At 39.4% G+C, this 20,561-nt stretch overlaps 1 protein-coding gene across 1 annotated transcript; it reads left to right on the top strand.

The window, feature by feature from the left end:
• The first annotated feature begins 884 nt into the window (after positions 1-884).
• Positions 885-2,473, top strand: LOC145004863 (polygalacturonase-like). Its single transcript, XM_078963871.1, has 3 exons — positions 885-1,325; positions 1,517-1,806; positions 1,917-2,473. The coding sequence occupies exons 1-3, from the start codon at positions 897-899 to the stop codon at positions 2,374-2,376; spliced, it is 1,179 nt and encodes a 392-aa protein (XP_078819997.1). The 5' UTR covers positions 885-896; the 3' UTR covers positions 2,377-2,473.
• The last annotated feature ends 18,088 nt before the right edge of the window (positions 2,474-20,561 follow it).

Here is a 20,561-nt window from a genome sequence, read left to right as displayed (position 1 = left end):
TAAACCCTATACTTACATTCTTACACATACGTGTATATACAGTAGACATACATATATGTCGCATGCACATCCACATACATACGTTAAACCCATGGATTTTATTTGATTTTACTTTTGCTTTAAGTTTGTAGGAAATAAGAAAAATTTCCAACAAACAATTTCGGTCCGAAATAATTGGTAGCTAAAAGCAAATATTCTAGCAGTGCACACAAGAAATCCATGGGAATAAATAAAGTTGCATCAAATCATGAATCTGCCATCTACACAATGCAACTTTGGGAAAATTGTTATGTGTAGAAAATTAATTGTCATGCAAAAGTGAGATTTGAACATCTTCAGCAAAATATATTTCATGATTTGGGACATCTTCAACCTGATTAGGTTGGGTCACATATATATATATATATATATATATATATATATATATATATATATATATATATATATATATATATATATATATATATATATATATATATATATATATTACTATTTTCACATCATTTATTAAACCGTTTGTTATTACACGTGTTTTTCTCCTACAGTTCGACGTAAATAAACACATTATTAATCAACATGAATGTTCATGATCGTTAATCATTTTATCAGTTATTCCTCTCTTTCATCATCATACCGTTCTATTCAACTTAATTATTCTCCCTAATTATAATATCGTCTAATATAAAGCCATGTATATGCACGACAAACCCCGAGGATATACATAAAGCACATGCTCTTATATTTAAATCTTCGCTGTTCCAAAAAATTAAAAAATATACGCACATGCCATCCGTGATTTTATCTTCATTTCCAACATAAACTTACATAATTGTATATAAACACACACTGATCATTGTCTTTGTCCATATCTCCTTCATCAAACATATACACATAACATGAAAAGCCTTTTTCTTGTCGTGATTGCAATTTTGTCATCAACTGCAGCTGCAAAAGTTACATACAATGTGACAAGCTTCGGAGCAAAAGGGGATGGAAACACAGACTCCACAAAAGCCTTTCTCAGCGCATGGTCTTCTGCATGTAACTCTACCAAGTCAGCCACCATCTACATCCCCACAGGCAACTTCTTGCTTGCAACTGCCATCACTTTTGCTGGCGAAAGATGCATGAGCAGTGCAATCACGATTCGCATCTATGGTACCCTGGTTGCTCCATCTGAATACAATGCCATTGCTAACTCCGGTGACTGGATCAGATTCCATAGAGTCAACCATGTCACCATCTCCGGTGGTACCCTCGATGCCAAAGGTGCTTCTCTTTGGTCTTGCAAAACCTCCGGGAAAAGCTGCCCAAAAGGAACTACGGTACATACATGTTATATTTCCTGCTTGATCACATGTTATACGCTAGCTCTTGATAGACAACAAAAGTATGGTCGATGTCATATTATAGAAATGATACTCCAATATTGGATAATATATGAAATTCAGGAACACTAAAAACTGTACATTCAAATTATAACAAAAGAATGATTAGTTTGGTGGTGTACATGCAGTCACTAGGTATCTACAATTCACAGAACATTGTGATAAGTGGGTTGAAATCGGTAAACAGCCAGATGTTCCACATTCTGATAGATGCATGCACGAATGTCAAGCTACAGGGAGTGAGTATCTCAGCATCTGGTGTTAGCCCTAACACAGATGGCATCCATTTAATATCTTCTACAGGTGTCACCATCTTGAATTCCAAGATTGCGACTGGGGATGATTGTATTTCTATAGGTCCTGGAAATACGAACCTCTGGATAGAGAAGGTGGCTTGTGGCCCTGGTCATGGCATCAGGTATATCTCTTTGATTAAATAATATATACGCATGTATGTATGCATGTACGTATGTATGTCAGTATGTGTAGAAGCATGCATGACGTGTTTTTTTCTTTGGCTATGTACAGCATTGGAAGTCTGGGGTGGCAATTAGAGGAACCTGGTGTCCAGAACATAACAGTATCAACAGTAACATTTAGAGGAACCGAGAATGGTGTGAGAATAAAGACATGGGCAAGGCCTAGCCATGGATTCGTAACTGGTGTTGTTTTCCAGCATGTGACCATGGTTAATGTCCAAAATCCCATTCTCATTGAGCAAAAGTACTGCCCAGAAGGTAATACTTGCCCGAATCAGGTGTCAGGGGTGAAGATTAAGGACGTGGTGTATGAAGATATCCATGGAACATCAGCCAGCCAAGTGGCAGTGAAGCTAGACTGTAGCCAGGGAAACCCATGCAGTGGAATAAGACTACAAGACGTCAATCTTAACTATATTCGTGGGAATCAAACTCAACCAGCGGTGTCCTCTTGTGCCTATGCCGCTGGGACTGCATCCGGCGTACTTCATCCAACAAGCTGTCTCTAGTTACATATATTTTAGCATTCCTATTGAAGATTTATTCCTGTTTATTGGACCGTGTAAAAAAATTAATAAGTATAATTAATAGGGTTGATGTTGTAAACTATCAAACAATAGAGATAAAATAAAATACGGCTAGGTTTCATTATTACAAAAGAATAAATAAGAAAACTAATTAGGTTAAACCTAGTTAAATGGCTAAATATAGGTCCCAAATCAAAATATCTCAATAAACTTATTAGGCTAACGTTGCCCCACAAACTCACAATGCGACAAACAGTAAACACTAACAGTTTTTAAGACAAAAAATGGAACCAAAGAGCAGTCAAGGCCTTCGTAAACATATCAACAATTTATAGGTGGATCGAACATAAGGTAGAGAAATAGCCCCCTTCTGAAGGTGATGACGAGTGAAATGACAATCAATCTCAATATGTTTTGTCCGTTCATGAAACACCGAAATCTTGATAATTATTATTGCACTCTCGTTGTCACAATGCAAAGGGGTAGGCTGAAAATGTGAACACCCATATCTGCAAGAAGTCATCGCAACCAAACAATTAAGTAGAAATATCCATAGCTCGAGACTCAGATTGTGTAGATGACCGAGAGGCAACATCTTGTTTCTTACTCTTCCACGGAACCAACGAATCTCCGAGGAAACTACAATACCAATAGTGGACTTACGAGCATAAACAACATTATCCCAATTAGCATCATTGCAAGCATGCATCTCAAGAAAGGATGTGGAAGGAAACACAAGGTTGCAGAACTGAGTGCCACAAAGATATCTCAAAATACAAAGAATAGCTCCTCCAATGAGCAATAGAAGGAGTAGTAACAAATTAGTTAACTGCATGAACTACATGAGCAATATATGACCTAGTGACAGGAAGATAAAACAAAATTCCCACAATAGTACAATAAAAGTCGAATCTGATAAGGGAACACCATCAATAGGAGAATAGTTGACATTACTCTCTAGAGGCATGTCAATTGTCTGGTTATTCGAGAGCCAAACACGTTTAAGGAAATCTAAGATAAAAGATAACCCTTTGGAGATTGAGCAACTTCAATCCCCAAGAAACAACGCAGTAAGCCAAGTTTTTCATATCAAATCGATAAGCCAAATCAAGCTTCAAATACTCTATACAACTATGTTGTCATGATCATCACCAACAATAATCATGTTGTAACATCTAGTTATTCGGGTATTCGTCTAAACGCTTGAGTTGTGCTTTATTTGCAAGTTTAGTCCCCAGTGGGAATTTTGTAATTTCGGAGCCAGCTGGAGTACGCTACTCAGGTTTGCATTAGTACGGTACGTAGACAGGGTGCAAACCCTAAATTTTAGGGTTTTGGCCCTATTTAAACACATTTATGGCCACATGCACCTTCTTATCTTCAACCTCCTTCCTCATTTCGAAACCCTAAAGAGTGTTAGTGAATTATGAAGCTTGTAGAGCTATTTTTGGTTCCATTTAGAGCTTTTAGAGTAGAAGGAAGAGCATTGAGGTAGTGGTGTTTCACTAAGGCTTTGGATTTAACATTTTTTCCCCTTTGTGCACCTTGTAGAGGTAAAAGGCTTCAACCTTGGTGTAGAAATCTTATGGATCTATTTTTAGCTCAAAGTTGTTCCCTTTTTTGTCCCAAACTTGATCTTTGTGAGTAAAAGGTAATCTAAGGCATTGGAGTTGTCCTTTCAAAGGTTTTAAGGGGTGTTAAATCATAATGCTGGGTTTTTGTTCATTAGTTTCTCTCCATGCAAGTGCTAGATTGTCTTAATAGCCATGCTAAACCATAAAGTTGGACTTAAGGTCTTAATAGCCATGCTAAGAGACTAGGGTTTTTGGACTTAAGGTCTTAATAGTCATGTTAAACCATAAAGTTGGAAACTTGATGGTTAAGAACAAATTTTGTTGCCTAGATCTGAAATTTGGACGTGAATGCTTAAGGAATGAAGCACTTAATAAGAGGGGTGGTGAGCAACCATTTACGCTGGGCGTATCGAGGGGTACGTTGAGCGTACGAGGTCAACTCCCCGATCCTCGGTCAACTGCGAAGTACGCCCCACGTATACAAGCAGTACGCCCCGCGTACTTACTAAGTCAAACCTGTTGACTCGGTTGACTTTGATCGGATTTTCTAGGATTCGACCTAGGGCTATTTTAGGTATTTTAGCTTATAAGGTGAGTTTGTGTTATTGAATTGATTAAGCTGATTGGTAGAGTTGATCTTGGAATAGCGTGCTATTCAGTTTGTTTATTTGTTAGTGAGGTGAGTTTTCTCACTATATCCAGGGGTCGAAGGAACCAATGCCCGAACCATTACATTCTATGTGGTATGCTAGTTGTCTTTGTGATAATTGCATGAGAGACCATGATCTGGCCCCTGGAAATTAATGGGTTTTATACAAGCAATCCTATGTGTGCATGCAACCCTAATTTGGATCTATGTTTTGCTATCAGATACACAACATTATGAATACAAGAATAAAACCCTAAAGAACAATGCTATTTTCGAAATTAATATACAAGGTTAAATTACATACCTCTTGTTGTTATATTGCAATAACAACTTAAATCTTCAAACCCTAAGTCTTGAAAGCAAGCACCACAAGTGTAATGCATCTAATGGCTCACAAACACTACAAGCAATTGGAGAGGCTATAGAGAGAGAAGGGAGGAGGTGGAAATCGTCCTTGGGACTTCGTAGAAGCATGTACACGAATTCCCAAGGCCTAGGGGTCTTTATATAGGGTTTAGATTAGGGTTTCAATCCTTATCCTTATCCAGTTACTTGCCCACCAAGCAACCACAAGATAAGCCTTGAAAACCCTTATCTCTTGGACCTTTGGACGATTTTAAGGATATCCTTATCCTTGAATTCTTCCATCCTTAAATAAGGATAACCATTGCCCTATTTTGCAACTATCACATAATTACAATTCAGCCCCTCTAGTTTAATTAATTACACTTGATCACAAAATTAATTCCTAATTAATTATTGACCAATATTAATAAAACAAATATGATTTCTCCTTTAATATATTATTCTTATAACATATTAATAAATCATAATAACCTCTTTCTCTATTTATTTCTCCAGTCAAGTTGCTTTGGTGAAGGCAACCCAAAAGGACCATGCACAACCGGGTCAAGTACTTGCCTAATATAGTTGCAGCCTTAGACACTATTCCAACAGTCTCCCACTTGGATAAGTCTAGTAACTATATGCACAAGTACAATCCGGTTTGCAATTGTAGCTCTCAAAGACGTTGTTAAACTCTGATCTAATCAATCTTGTCCTTTAGATAAGGGATCGTACAGTCCTCTGTTAGATATCATGCTGATAATTTATGGAATAATCAGTCTAGCATTTGGTTTCTCGATCTCCGATTTATTTGACATAGAACTTAATCGAACACATCAATTCAGTTTTGACCGGGCCCGGCACATAAGTCAAATCAAATCATCGAGCGGCCGAGATATCGCTTTTACCCTCTTAGGATAAAAGTTACAGATAAACTTCGACTTATATGCATTTACTTATTCATTAATCAACTATACACAACAATGCGTTTTATAACACCGAGTTACTGATGCGTTTTCGCATTATCAATGTACAATCAATTAACAAATAACAAACCATATATCTAGGTTTTAAGACTATATGATATTATCGTCTTGCAATCACCTTTTATATCATATTCCATAAGGTGATTCCAGCAAGCACGGGTTTGTTCCAATGCTCAAAACAAGTTCATAAGCACTTATAAACGTTGCAGCAATCTTTTGCTATGTCTAATACCATTTAGACAATCTACACACCAATTCATGACAATCTTCATTCATATCTACTTTCGACATATGAACGATTGTGGACAATTTGAATAATTCGATTATTCTTAATAAACTCAATTATTCTGAAAGTCAAAACATGCAAAAGTGAAACAATAGTTAAATGATTAGCATAGGATAGTAACTTTACTTATAAATAATACTCCTTTATTTAATCATCAAATGTTAATTACATTTATCTATTATACATTTCTAAAACCTTCTAATCTATGCTAATATCATCCTTCAGCCCAATACCCCTAGCATGCTGCAAGTGCTTAACCCTACTCAGTCCCTTCGTAAGTGGATCTGTTGGGTTATCTTCTGATGATATCCTCTTCACTACGAGTTGTACTTCTTCTACACGATGTCTGATGAAGTGATATTTTCTGTTGATATGTCGAGATCTACCATGATCCCTCAGTTCCTTGGTCAAGGCAACCGCTCCTTCATTATCACAAAAAATCTCCATGGGCTCTTTTATGGCAGGTACAACTCCAAGGTCACCGATGAAGTTCATCAACCATATTCCCTCCTTCGACGCTTCACTCGCTTCAATGTACTCTGATTCGCACGTTGAATCAGCTACGATTTCCTGCTTGGAACTCTTCCAAGTTACTACTCCTCCATTCAGGGTAAAGACACAGCCCGACTGAGAACGGTAGTTGTCCCTGTCGGTTTGAAAGCTGGCGTCACTATACCCTCGCACCTTCAAGTCATCACTCTCTCCGAGGACTAAAAACCATTCCTTCATCCTCCGAAGGTACTTAAGGATATTCTTCACCGCAATCCAATGAGCTCTGCCAGGGTTCCCTTGATATCTACTAACCATGCTCAAAGCAAAGGCTACATCAGGGCGAGTACAAGTCATAGCGTACATGATTGAGCCAACTGCGGAAGCATATGGAACTCGGCTCATTTCAACTATCTCAACTTCGGTACTCGGGCTTTGATTCTTACTGTAACACCCCGTTCTTAAAGTGTTTAATTATGAGTCCCTGAGATTTAAGAGGAAGGGTAATTCTAGTCCTTTTTCGGGAAATGGGTTCTATCCGAGAAGGTTTCGGGCTGGTGTATGTTGTTAGAAGCATTGGGCTTCTCGTCACCCTCGCATGAATGTAAAGTTATTTGGGAGCGGGTTTAGATTAGAGGAGTTGCGGTGTTTTAAAGTTGATCATTGTTATAGCTCCTTGTGTGATAAGTGGGAAAGGTCCCATGCATGCATGTGTTATGAAGTTTGGTTGGGTACGCCCAGCGTAAGCTGGACGTACGCCCAGCGTAAAGGGCGAGAAGTGTGCAGGTGGCTGGGTGAGTACGCCCAGCGTACCAGGGAGGTACGCCCAGCGTACTCTCAGAAACTCCAAACCCTAATTTAGGGTCAGCCACTATATAAGGAACATGTTGGTTCACCCCTTAGCCTCCTTATACTCATCCTTAACCTCAGAAAACCCTAGAAGACCCGTATTCCTCCATTGTTGGGTGTGTTTGACCTTGGAAAGCTCATTTTCGCAAAAGAAAGGCTTGAAGGAGAAAAGAGAAGTTGTCAAAGAAGAAGAGGATTGATTGGAGCTTGTAGATCTGAAGAGATACCATCCTTTAGAGCTTGTTTGAGGTATAAAGCCTCTTGCTTGACATTCATATTGTGTAGATCTATGTATTTTGAAGCTTTTACACCATTCTTGTCCCAAAAGTCCTCACCTTGTTGCATGTTTCGAGTTGGTCAAGATTATCTATCCTTTTGGACCTTTGGAGAGATCTTGAGTGAGAAAAATGAGGTCCCAAGGGCTGTAGTTGTTCCATGTGTGAGAAACATAGGTCTTAATGGATTAAGACCTTGGATTAAGAGCTTATGGACTTCCCAAGTGATAAAGTCTGAGACTTTATGAATTTTAATCATATTTGGCCTAGGGATCTGAAGTTTGGGCTTAAGAGCTTAAGCCATTAATAAGTTAGAATGACTTAATGAGTATCGTAGTTACGCCCTGCGTAACCCTTGATTACACCCCTCGTAGCAGGCCAAAGCCCCGATCCTCAGTTGCGTTTCAGTGAGTACGCCCCGCGTACCAAGGTGGGTACGCCCAGCGTACTCCCCATGTGTGGACTTTAATCTTGGGCCTTTTGAGTTTGGGCCGTTTGTGGGTTGTTGGTGTTTGGGCCAAGCCTGGAAATTATGGGTAGAGTATTTTGGGCCCAATTATTGTTATGGACATTGGATCTAGGCCCATTTGGTGATGTGGGTCCAATTTGGTAAATTGGGCAAATATTGGACTTTGTATGAGGTTTGCACTTTGGTCTTGGCCCGATAAGTGGATGTATGATTGGCCTAATGTTTATTTTGTTATGATGGTTAGTTCAGGATTTGCGGTGAGTTGGTGATTCGAGAGTCTGCTTCTTCAGTTTAGAGTATCGGCATTCGCGAGGTGAGTTATCCTCACTATAACGGCAGGGTCTAAGGCACCAAGGCCGGTGTAACACCCGAAAAATACAACCAATTTAAAATTTTCAAAACAACCCGATTTCCATTAAAATGTTTACAAAAAGGTTTTCAATACAAATCATTAGAGTATTCCCAGAATCACATTGCTACAAAATCATGAGGAGCGGTACGATCGCGCCTTCGCCTTGCCACAGTCTCCTGAAGAACCTGAAAAACATTAAACCACAACTGTAAGCCCGAAAGCTTAGTGAGATACCCCCAAAATACCAACCACGTATACGCCCTTCCAGGCTGCGACCTTCCGGTCCAAAACATATGAAACATACATAACAGAACAGAGCATAGAACAGCCATGCATATCGGGTCTATTATGTGACTGGTCCGCCGTATCGGGCCTTCAGCCCATCGGATCCATCCTCCAGGTCTAGTCATGTCCTTCGAGTCTACAGTGGGGTTGGTCCGCCCGCATCGGGCCTTCAACCCACCTGGTCCACTCTCTGAGTCTACAGTGTGACTGGTCCGCCCGCATCGGGCCTTCAGTCGGCCTGGTCCACTCTCCGAGCCTCGGCACGTCTGGTTCACCCTCGTGGGGCCTACAGCCTATCCGGACCGCTCGCTGGGCCTTCGGGACAACCAGTCCGCCCTGGGTATCTTGGCCTACAGCACAAAGTAGGACCCGCCTCAACCCATCTCCAGTCCAAACAACCACGTGCACAAAACATACATTCATATAACAGTCATAGTCAACAAACCGAGCAAGCAGATCACATAGCATATCATTACCCTAACCGGATTACCGACCTAACCGGTCACTAGCATAGCATCACTCTGCATATCGGGAAACTAACCTTGACAAGGTCTCCTAGCATGTACCATCCTAACTACCAGGATGCAGACACATCAAACAATAACATAATAACCATATCCGAATCTCAATCCAATAAAGGGTCGGCCTTGGTGCCTTAGACCCTGTTGATATAGTGAGGATAACTCACCTCGAAACTGTCGGCTGAAAAGATAAGATCCCGCTGCTCCGAACTCTGACACGAACTCCTCCACTGAACATCAAAACATACAACTCAATAAATACCCTTAATTACCAAAATACCCCTGGAAGACAACTGGTCAACCTTGGACAAGTCAAAGTCAACCCCTGACTGACCCTACTCGCCGAGTCAACCCGATGACTCGCCGAGTCCTCATGCTCAGAACTTACCTCAATCAGCGACCCAACTCGCCGAGTCACCCCAAGACTCGTTGAGTTCAACAACTTCGAGTCCACTTGCACCCAACTCACCGAGTCATCCCTTGACTCACCGATTCATCGACTCAACCAGAAATATAGGACTTCCTCGACAAGACTCGCCGAGTCCAAATGGACTCGTCGAGTCCAAGGCTATCTTCAACCTACTCGCCGAGTTGTTCTTCCAACTCGTCGAGTTCCAGGCTATCTTCAAGCAACTTGTCGAGTCCACCCATGTGACTCGTCGAGTACCACCGGTCTGAATCCATACAGAAGCATCTCAGGCCATGCAATTGATCCAAAACATAGATCCAACCTCCTACAATCCATCCATCACGTAAAGTGGCAAACTTTACGTGAATCTAACGAGATCTAAGCCATATTCACCTTAAAACCAAGGTTTGGGACATGGTAGCTTCATTAACAACACAAGAACAGGGGCTTTAATGCTCTTAAGGTCTTCTCCACTCCAGATCTGAGGTAGCAACCTCAGATCCATCCTCCAACATCAAAATGTCACACAACCAAGCACCCCACACAACCCCAAAATGAGAAACTAGGAAGATACAGCCCAAGAACGAAAGTATTACCTCCAAAAGATGCCTCAATAGCAACCAAACTCGAATCCAAGCAAAGCCCTTTGATCCAAGCCACTTCTCCTTCAAGATTCCTTCAATCAACACCTCTCCAAGCTCTAATTTTCTCCACGAATTTAGGGTTTCTGGAACTCAAGGGGGGAATAAGGGAGGCTGTGGAGGGGTATAATGCTTTTTATATAGGGCTCAACCCCGAAAATTAGGGTTTTCTCCATACAGCACCTACTCGCCGAGTCCATCTTTGGACTCGCCAAGTAGGCCACTTGATACGCGACCATAGTCGCGACCTGACTTGCCGAGTCTATCCATGGACTCGCCAAGTCACCCTCTAAAACTTACACTTTTAGCCCTTCAACTCTACTCTTGCAATTCCGGGATGTTACAGCCGGCCCTTTATCGGATTGATATTCGAATATTCGTTGTTATGTTATTGCTTTGATATGTCTGCATCCTGGTAGCTAGGATGGTATATGTTAGAGACATGGTTAAGGTCGGTTTCCTGATATGTAGGGTGATGCTATGCTAGTGACCGGTTAGGTCGGTATTCTGGTTAGGGTAATGATATGTTATGAGATCTGCTTGATCGGCTTGTTGACTATGAACTGTTATATGATTGTATGTTATGTGCACATGGTTGTTTGGACTGGAGTTAGGTTGAGGCGGGTCCTGCTTTGTGCTGTAGGCCAAGATACCCAGGGCGGACCGGTTGTTCCGAAGGCCCAGCGAGCGGTCCGGATAGGTTGTATGCCCCACAAGGGCGGACCAGACATGCCAAGGATCGGAGAGTGGACCAGGCCGACTGAAGGCCCGATGCGGGCGGACCAGTCATACTGTAGACTCAGAGAGTGGACCATGTGGGTTGAAGGCCCGATGCGGGCGGACCAACCACACTGCAGACTCGAAGGACATGAATAGACTCGAAGGATGGACCCGGTGGACTGAAGGCCCGATACGGCGGACCAGTCACACAGTAGACCCGATATGCATGGTTGTTCTATGTTCTGTTATGTTATGTATGTTATTTATGTTTTTGGCCGGAAGGCACTATGTTATGGGTCGGAAGACAATATGTTCTGGACCGGAAAGTCGTAGCCTGGAAGGGCGTATATGTGGTTGGTATTTTGGGGGTATCTCACTAAGCTTTCGGCCTTACATTTTTGGTTTAAATGTTTTTCAGGTTCCTTAGGAGACCATGGCAAGGCGAAGGCGTGATCGTACCGCTCCTCGTGTTTATGTTTATGACATGGTTCTGAGAATACTCTGATAATAAATGTATTGAAAACCTTTTTGTAATAACATTATTAAAATGGGATGTTTTTGAAAAGTTTAAATTTTTTTGAAATTTTTGTTCGTTACACTTACTCAACTTGGCATTACTTTGTATCAGTAATTCTCCCTTCTTTGAGTTTTCCATACTAAAACGTTTTAGTACCTTCTCTAAGTAAGTGTTCTGACTAATTCCTATTAGTCTCTTACTTCTTTCTCTTACTATCCTTATTCCCAAAATATAGGAAGACTCTCCGAGGTCCTTCATAGCGAAGCACTTCCCGATCCAGGACTTAACTTCCTTCAGAGTCGGGACATCGTTTCCTATGAGTAATATGTCATTGACATATATAACGAGAAAGCTTACTATACTCCCACTGGCTTTGACATATACACACGATTCATCTTCGCTTCGTACAAATCCAAACTCTTTGACTTTCTCATAGAAGTAAAGATTCCATCTGCGATATGCTTGCTTAAGTCCATAAATGGACTTCTCAAGCTTACACACTCTATTCGGATGCTTCGGATCCAGAAACCCCTCTGGCTAAGCCATGTAAACATCCTCAACCAACTTCCCATTAAGGAAAGCGGTCTTGACATCCATTTGCCAAATCTCATAATCATGAAATGCGGCAATTGCTAGCATCACTTTAATAGACTTTATCTTCACAACTGGTGAGAATGTCTCATCATAGTCAACTCCGGGAGTTTGAGTAAAGCCCTTCGCAACCAATCGTGCCTTATATGTGTGTACTTTTCCATCCACGTCAGTCTTCTTCTTGAAGATCCATTTGCACCCAACGGTCTTACGTCCGGGCACATTATCAACCAAATTCCAAACTTGGTTATCATACATGGATTGGATCTCTCTATCCATTGCCTCTTTCCATTTTGCAGACTCCGGGCCTGCCATGGCTTCCTTATAGCTATTAGGTTCATCAAGGTTTATTAGTGTAGTATCACTAATATATGTGTCCCCTTCGGTAGTAATATGAAAACCATACAACTGGGGTTGAACTCTAACTCTTTCGGAACGCCTAAGAGGTAATGATACGTCAATCGGTTCAACCAGAGTTTCCTCCTTGGGTTGAGTGCCAGCGGTAAAGGTTCCTTCATCTATCGACTCTTGAATCTCTTCAAGCTCGATTTGCCTCCCACTGTCTCCTTGGCTTATGAGTTCTCGTTCTTGGAAAACTCCTCTCCTTGCAACAAACACAACATTGTCCTTCGGTCTATAGAAGAGATATCCAAAGGATTTATGCGGGTAGCCGATGAAAATACATCGCTCACTATGAGGTTCGAGCTTGTCGTGAGTATCTCATCTTACGAAAGCCTCACAACCCCAAACCTTATATGTGCTAACGAAGGAGCTTTCCCCATCCACATCCCATGAGGTGTTTTGGCAACCTTCTTAGTAGGGACTCGGTTAAGGATATGGGCGGCAGTCTCTAAGGCATACCCCCAAAAAGAGATAGATAGCGAAGCACGACTCATCATAGAGCGAACCACGTCCAACAAGGTTCGATTACGCCTTTCTGCCACACCATTCAACTGCGGTGTCCTAGGTGGCGTCAATTGTGAAACTATTCCACACTCCTTGAGATAATCGTGGAATTCAAGACTTAGGTACTCTCCTCCTCGATCGGATCGAAGCATCTTGATTTTCCTACCCAATTGATTCTCCACTTCATTCTTGAACTCTTTGAACTTTTCAAATGTTTCTGACTTTTGCTTGATTAAATAGATATACCCATATCTACTATAGTCATCGGTAAAAGTCACGTAGAAGCGGTTTCCATCCTTAGTGGTAGATCTAAACGGTCCACACACATCGGTATGTATGAGGTCCAATAGACCCTCACCCCTTTCGCACGTACCAGCGAAGGGTGACTTAGTCATCTTTCCAAGTAAACAAGACTCGCATGTGTCATCTTCCCTAAGGTCGAATGACTCCAACACTTCATCCTTTTGGAGTTGGGCTATGCGTTTCTTGTTGACATGTCCAAGACGACAATGCCACAAGGATGCCTTATCCATACTATTGGAAGAATCCATTCATAAAACATCATTTCCTAAGTTATCAACAATCATAACAGTTTCATAAATTCCATTACACGGTATTGCTTCAAAATAAAAGACACCATTTAGATAAGCCAAAATAGAACCATTCTCATTATTAAAAGAAAATCTAAAACCTTGTCTAAACAAAACATGAAATGAAATGATGTTTCTAGCCATTTCTGGCGAATAGCAACAATTGTTCAAATCTAAACATAAACCATTCCTAAGCACTAAAGAATACACTCCAATCTTGGTCACAAGCAATGATCTTCTGTTCCCCATGATTAGATTTATCCTTCCATGCTCCACATCCCTATGTCTTCTTAGTCCCTGCACATCAGAACAAATGTGATAACCACAACCGGTATCAAGAACACAAGAAATAGCATGAGATGAATCGTTAGATTTAATTGTGTATATACCTGTGAAAGACGGCTTGATCATTCCTTCCTTGATAGCTTGCAGGTACTCTGGGCAGCTTCTCTTCTAATGCCCTATTTTGTGGAAATGGTGGCACTCTGCCTCCTTTGGGTTAGAATCAGGCTTAGCGGGATCAACTTTTGTCCCACTAGAAGAGGAACCATCTCGGGAATTTCCCTTGCGGTGGCTCTTAGACGGAGCCTTCCTCTTCTTGCCTCTTCCTTGCCCAATGGCCAAAACAGGAGCAGCGGTTGGATTGGGAGTTGGTGCAACAGACTTGTCCTTGAAGTTGCTTTCAGCGACCCTCAAGAGACCTTGGAGCTTGCTTAGGGTGACCTTTTCTTTGTTCATGTGGTAGGTCATCCTAAATTGATTATAACTTGGAGGCAAAGAGTAAAGCACCATGTCGATCGCCAAGTCTTCCCTAAAGTCAACATTTAACTTGCGAAGACGGTCGACATACCTTTGCATCTTTTTTAGGTGCACGGTAAGAGACTCTCCATGACCCATCTTAGCAGAAATCATGTTAGTGAAAATCTCGTAATGCTCTTGCCTCGCGTTTTGGTGGTATCTCTCCAACAAGTCTTGGTGCATTTTGTACGGATACATGTCCTTGTAGGACTTTTGGAATTCGGATTTCATAGTGGCTATCATGATGCAATGAACCTTCATTGCATCACGTTCATGAGTTTCAAAAGTGGTGATTTCAGCCGGAGTAGCAATTTCAGGATTGATTTTCTCGAGCTTCTCATCGAGGACATACTCCTTGTCCTTGTAGCGAGCAATTTTGCGAATGTATCTTATCCATTCGCTAAAGTTCGTCCCATCGAAAGTCACCTTTTGACAAAGGCTCATCAATGTGAATGAACTAGCAGCAGCGTTGTTCGCGTTCGACATCTACAATTAGAAAGGCCAAAGATAGATTAGAATATGAATCCCTAATTATCACCCAATAAGAAAAATTAGGGCTAGGATCCATCAACAATATTTACACATTAGAAAAGGGATGCCGTAATCCAACATGCAAACAATTTGAAGGTAAGTGAATGACAATTCACTTATGCTCCACCATGAAAAACATAACTCTAAGTTCTAAATGTATTGAGAATTCCTAGGTTCGGATTAGATTCATTGAAACTTTTCAATGGCATGTTTAAATCTCGATATGCCCCTCTCGTTTGTGATTGGGATACCGAGAATCACAAAGCGGGTGTGAATTACCATGCAAATTCACATGGTGCCTTCATTGTAACGATCACCTATTCGATATGCCAGTAAACCACAAACGCTCCATCGAACTATGATAAACAATGAATCAACTTCTTAGCAAGGTGCAAAGTGTAATTTCATGGGATTTCATCAATTCACTTTTCCTAAAGTAACTAGGATTGGGAAATTTTTGAAAAACATGTAGTTACTTTGTATTTCATATTATACTTTTAATGAGAGGATGAGGTTGCCATATCCTACCCGTTCGGCTAACGACCCTCCACCGATCAAGCAGGCGGTGGGTGTGAGTGTACACCCATTAAGTGTCATTTTATAGGCAGCAACCTTATACCCACCTTATAGACCGGCTTCGTGAATGAGGCCTACTAACAGTAAGACTAGCATGTTAATTATACATACATACATATATATATATATATATATATATATATATATACATATATATATATATATATATATATATATATATACATATATATATATATATTAAACTTGTAATAATATAATAGTATAGGGTGTATTTTAAACATTTCAAAAATACTAGGGTTTTAATCTTCAATTAAAATTTTCTAAATTTAATACCATCTAAATTAAAATTTTAAATATTAAAACTCTTGATTTAATAATTATCACAAATTAAACTATTAATTTAAATTATTAAATTATAAGGGATTATCTAAATCATAAGGATAATTACCATTCAAACATTTAAGTTATCCTAATCCCTTAAATCCCTCTCTAAATTTCGAAAATAGGGATGGGATGATTCATGATCTTTAATTACCATATTTAACTATTAAAGGATAATTACAAGATATGGGATTATCCAAATCCCTAAAATTTAGGATCTTATCTTGGGGAAGGAGGCAAATCTCGAAATCTTAGGGTTTGCAAACTCTAGATCTCGAAATCTTGGATTAAAAGGGAAAGGATTCAAAAAACCTTTCAACAATTTTCGCAAATTACGGTTAGGAAACCCTAATCTCGAAATTTCCATGCCTCCTAGGGTTTATTGGCTATAAACCCTAATTTGTCAAGTTCATACAATTGAATAATACTAATTGAAAACAAGTTAACCAAAGGCTCTAATACCACTGATGGGTTTTATACAAACAATCCTATGTGTGCATGCAACCCTAATTTGGATCTATGTTTTGCTATTAGATACACAACATTATGAACACAAGAATAAAACCCTAAAGAACAATGCTATTTTCGAAATTAATATACAAGGTTAAATTACATACCTTTTGATGTTATATTGCAATAACAACTTAAATCTTCAAACCCTAAGTCTTGAAAGCAAGCACCACAAGTGTAATGCCTCTAATGGCTCACAAACACCACAAGCAATTGGAGAGGCTATAGAGAGAGAAGGGAGGAGGTGGAAATAGTCCTTGGGACTTCTTAGAAGCATGTACACGAAATCCCAAGGCCTAGGGGTCTTTATATAGGGTTTAGATTAGGGTTTCAGTCCTTATCCTTATCCAGTTACTTGCCCACCAAGCAACCACAAGATAAGCCTTGAAAACCCTTATCTCTTGGAACTTTGGACGATTTTAAGGATATCCTTATCCTTGAATTCGTCCAAAGTTCCAAGAGATAAGGGTTTTCAAGGCTTATCTTGTGGTTGCTTGGTGGGCAAGTAACTGGATAAGGATAAGGACTGAAACCCTAATCTAAAGAATTCGTCCATCCTTAAATAAGGATAACCATTGTCCTATTTTGCAACTATCACATAATTACAATTCAGCCTCTCTAGTTTAATTAATTACACTTGATCACAAAATTAATTCCTAATTAATTATTGACCAAAATTAATTAAACAAATATGATTTCTCCTTTAATATATTATTCTTATAACATATTAATAAATCATAATAACCTTTTTCTCTATTTATTTCTCCAGTCAAGTTGCTTTGGTGAAAGCAACCCAAAAGGACCATGCACAACCGGATCAAGTACTTGCCTAATATAGTTGCAGCCTTAGACACTATTCCAACAGAAATTGCATGAAAGACCAGGATCTGGCCCATGTCACTTCTATGTAAGACCGGGATTTGGCCCTTGACATTGCAAGGAAAGACCATGGGAGTAGTCCATGACACTCGTATATAACTTCGGGATTTGGCCCTCATCATTGCAATGAAAGACCATGGGGTAACCCATGGCACTTTTATGTTTGTGTATGTGGTATTTTTTGGAACTCACTAAGCTTTATGCTTACAAGTTGCGTTTATGGTTTCAGCTACTTCTGATTGGAAAGGGAAGGGCCTGACATGATAGCGCAACATCCTCCCCTTGGTCTCCGTATTTGAAATAATTTGTACTCTGATGTTTTAATACTATGACTTGATATGGGTTTTGAACAATTAATAAATGACTTGATTGACTTTTAAATGAAAATTTTTATTACTATAATCAACACATTACAAGTTGGTATTAGAGCCTTGGTTTGAGGGATTAGGCACACTTTCAGACGTGTCAAAACTCAAACTGATGAAATGATAATTTTCTTTAGAAAATAAAAATTAAACTCCTAAAAAAAGTTTTATCAAAAAGTTGGGAGTGTGATGTGTTCGATCAGACGATCTCAAGTAAGTGGTTCCCAAATTACCCATACTTATGTATTATGATTAGTATGCTTGATAAGAAAATGTCATGCTAGATTATGACTAAGGATACCTTCAGGAATCATATGATAGGATTGCCTAATTTATGTGATGCCTTATAGCCTAGTAGAACTTGATGTTATGTATTACTTAGAATTGATATCGGCTCAGTTATTTGCTAAGTTTATGTTTTTAAAGTTGTATACGATTAGGATAGTATTGATGCATTTTGTTGTACTACAACATCCTATAGTGCACATACAACCCTAACTGCTTTGGATCTATTTTTTTTTCTCTAATTATACATGCAATATTGTTTCCAAAGCATTAAGCCTACAACTAACATCGAAATGACATAATCAACATAAGATTGAGTTATGGACTTACCTATTTGTTGTAGCTTGTAGAACTTCCTGAGTTTGGCCTTTAAGAAGTTAATGCTTCAAGTGTTGCACCTCAAATGGAATCACAACACACGTAGAACAAAGGAGACTTTTGAGAGAGTATTTCTTGCACCAAAATCGGCTCAATGATATCCAAGAACACTAGTGTGTCTAGTAGTCAACTTTGGATGCTAATGGCTTCTTATATAGTGTGGCAAGATTAGGGTTACACCATGTAAACCTTAATGTGCATGACCTTCTATATTCCTTAGGCCCCATGGGTTTAAACCTCCATGGATCATCCATGGGTTGTCACATGGGTTTAGCCCAACCTAAGGAATCATGGATCATTGGCCCACACCATAAGAATGAATGATTTACCAAATCAACCCATTATATTTAATTAGTCTCTTTTTATCACAAAATTAATTCCAAATTAATTCTTGATCAATACTAATTAAATAATAATATGATTTCATATTAATATATTAGAACGTATAATATATTAACAAATCATAAATAACCTCTTCTCAAAAGTCCATCCTATCAAATTGTCCTGATGATATGCAACCCAAATGGACTATGCTACTCTCGGTTCAAGTACATACCAATTATAGTTATGGGCTTAGACACCTAATCCAAAAGTCTCCCACTTGGATAAGTCTAATAACTATTATTGCAAGTATGACTCCACAACCCGACTAGCAATTGTAGCTCTTAAAAGCCGTTGTCGAACTCTGACCTAATCAATGATGCGTCCATTAGATAAGGGATCATATATTCCTCCATTCTAGATATCATATGGACTGAGACATGGATTTTAATCATTCTCTCTGTCCATTTGTTGTTTCCCGATTTCCAATTTATGATGAACGACTAATTGAACAAATCAAATCAGTCCAGGCTTAGCTAAGCACTTAGTGGTTTTATCACTAAATCATAGAGGGGCCCACAAATATCGCTTTTATCCACATGGGGTAAAAGGAACGGATAAACTTCAACCCAAATGCTCGCTTGTACTTACTCATAAAATTACACGCAACAATATGTTTTATAACATCTAAGTTACTGGTGCGTTTACATATGTCAATGTGCAACAGACTCGCAACTACAACTCACATGTCTCTATTTCAAAAATATAAGATATTATCGTCTCATATTCACACGTGATAAAATCCATGAAGTAATTCAGATGAGCATGGGTTGAATCCAATAATCGAATCTTATTCCAGGAGTACTCATGAACATTGTAGCAAACTTGTGTTATGACTAAAACACATCTACATACCCATTGATGAAAGGCTTTCCTCAATACCTACTTCAAAGTATGATCGATTGTGGATGGTTTGAATAACCCAGTTATTCGGGAAGTCAAAACATGTAAAGTAAAACACTAGAATAATACTAATCCTATATGGCCCCAAAACTTTTGAGTGCCATATTGACTACTCACTATCCATTGTATAATGTTTCGATTTATCAACTTAATTATTGAATTAAAACAATAGCTATGCCATGCTCCAAGCATGTACACTATGTTTGTCTATGGTCCTGACTTTGTGAAATAGATCAATTGGAAAAAAAAACATTTCAATGATGCTCATTTCACAATTCCAAATCTTTATTGCAAGTTCAAGAATTCCAAATTCTTGTCACTCCTAAACTTTCATGTAATGCAGCCTTTGTAATATCATGGTACCAAAATTCACAGAGACTTAACCAATGATATTACAAAACTTTCCACTAGAGATTGATAGCAAAGCAATTTCAAGGAAGCTAAGTCTCAAATTCAAAGTACATTCCTTTGAACATCCTTCTTGCATTAAATTTCCTAATCTTACATAGATTTAAAGAATAACTTCCACTTATGGAAACATTTCCATATTCCCACTTTGACTATCACTTCTGAACAGGAGTTGCCTCTTTTCAGAATATGTCAATATGGTCCATTCATTTTATACTTCCAACTACAAGCAACCAATCCTCGGCGAACCTTAGATTGTCCTTAATAGTTGTTAACCACTTTAGTCATATCCACTTCTAGTCCTTTTTCCCTCTTAATGCCCTAGGCATTTGGAAAATTTAGAACGCGAGAATATTA

The sequence above is a fragment of the Lactuca saligna genome, chromosome 7 (genome assembly GCF_052625555.1).
Source record: "Lactuca saligna cultivar CGN05327 chromosome 7, ASM5262555v1, whole genome shotgun sequence".
NCBI lineage: Eukaryota > Viridiplantae > Streptophyta > Magnoliopsida > Asterales > Asteraceae > Lactuca > Lactuca saligna.
Note: the sequence above shows the minus strand (reverse complement) of the source record. Positions and strands in the feature narration are given on the sequence as shown.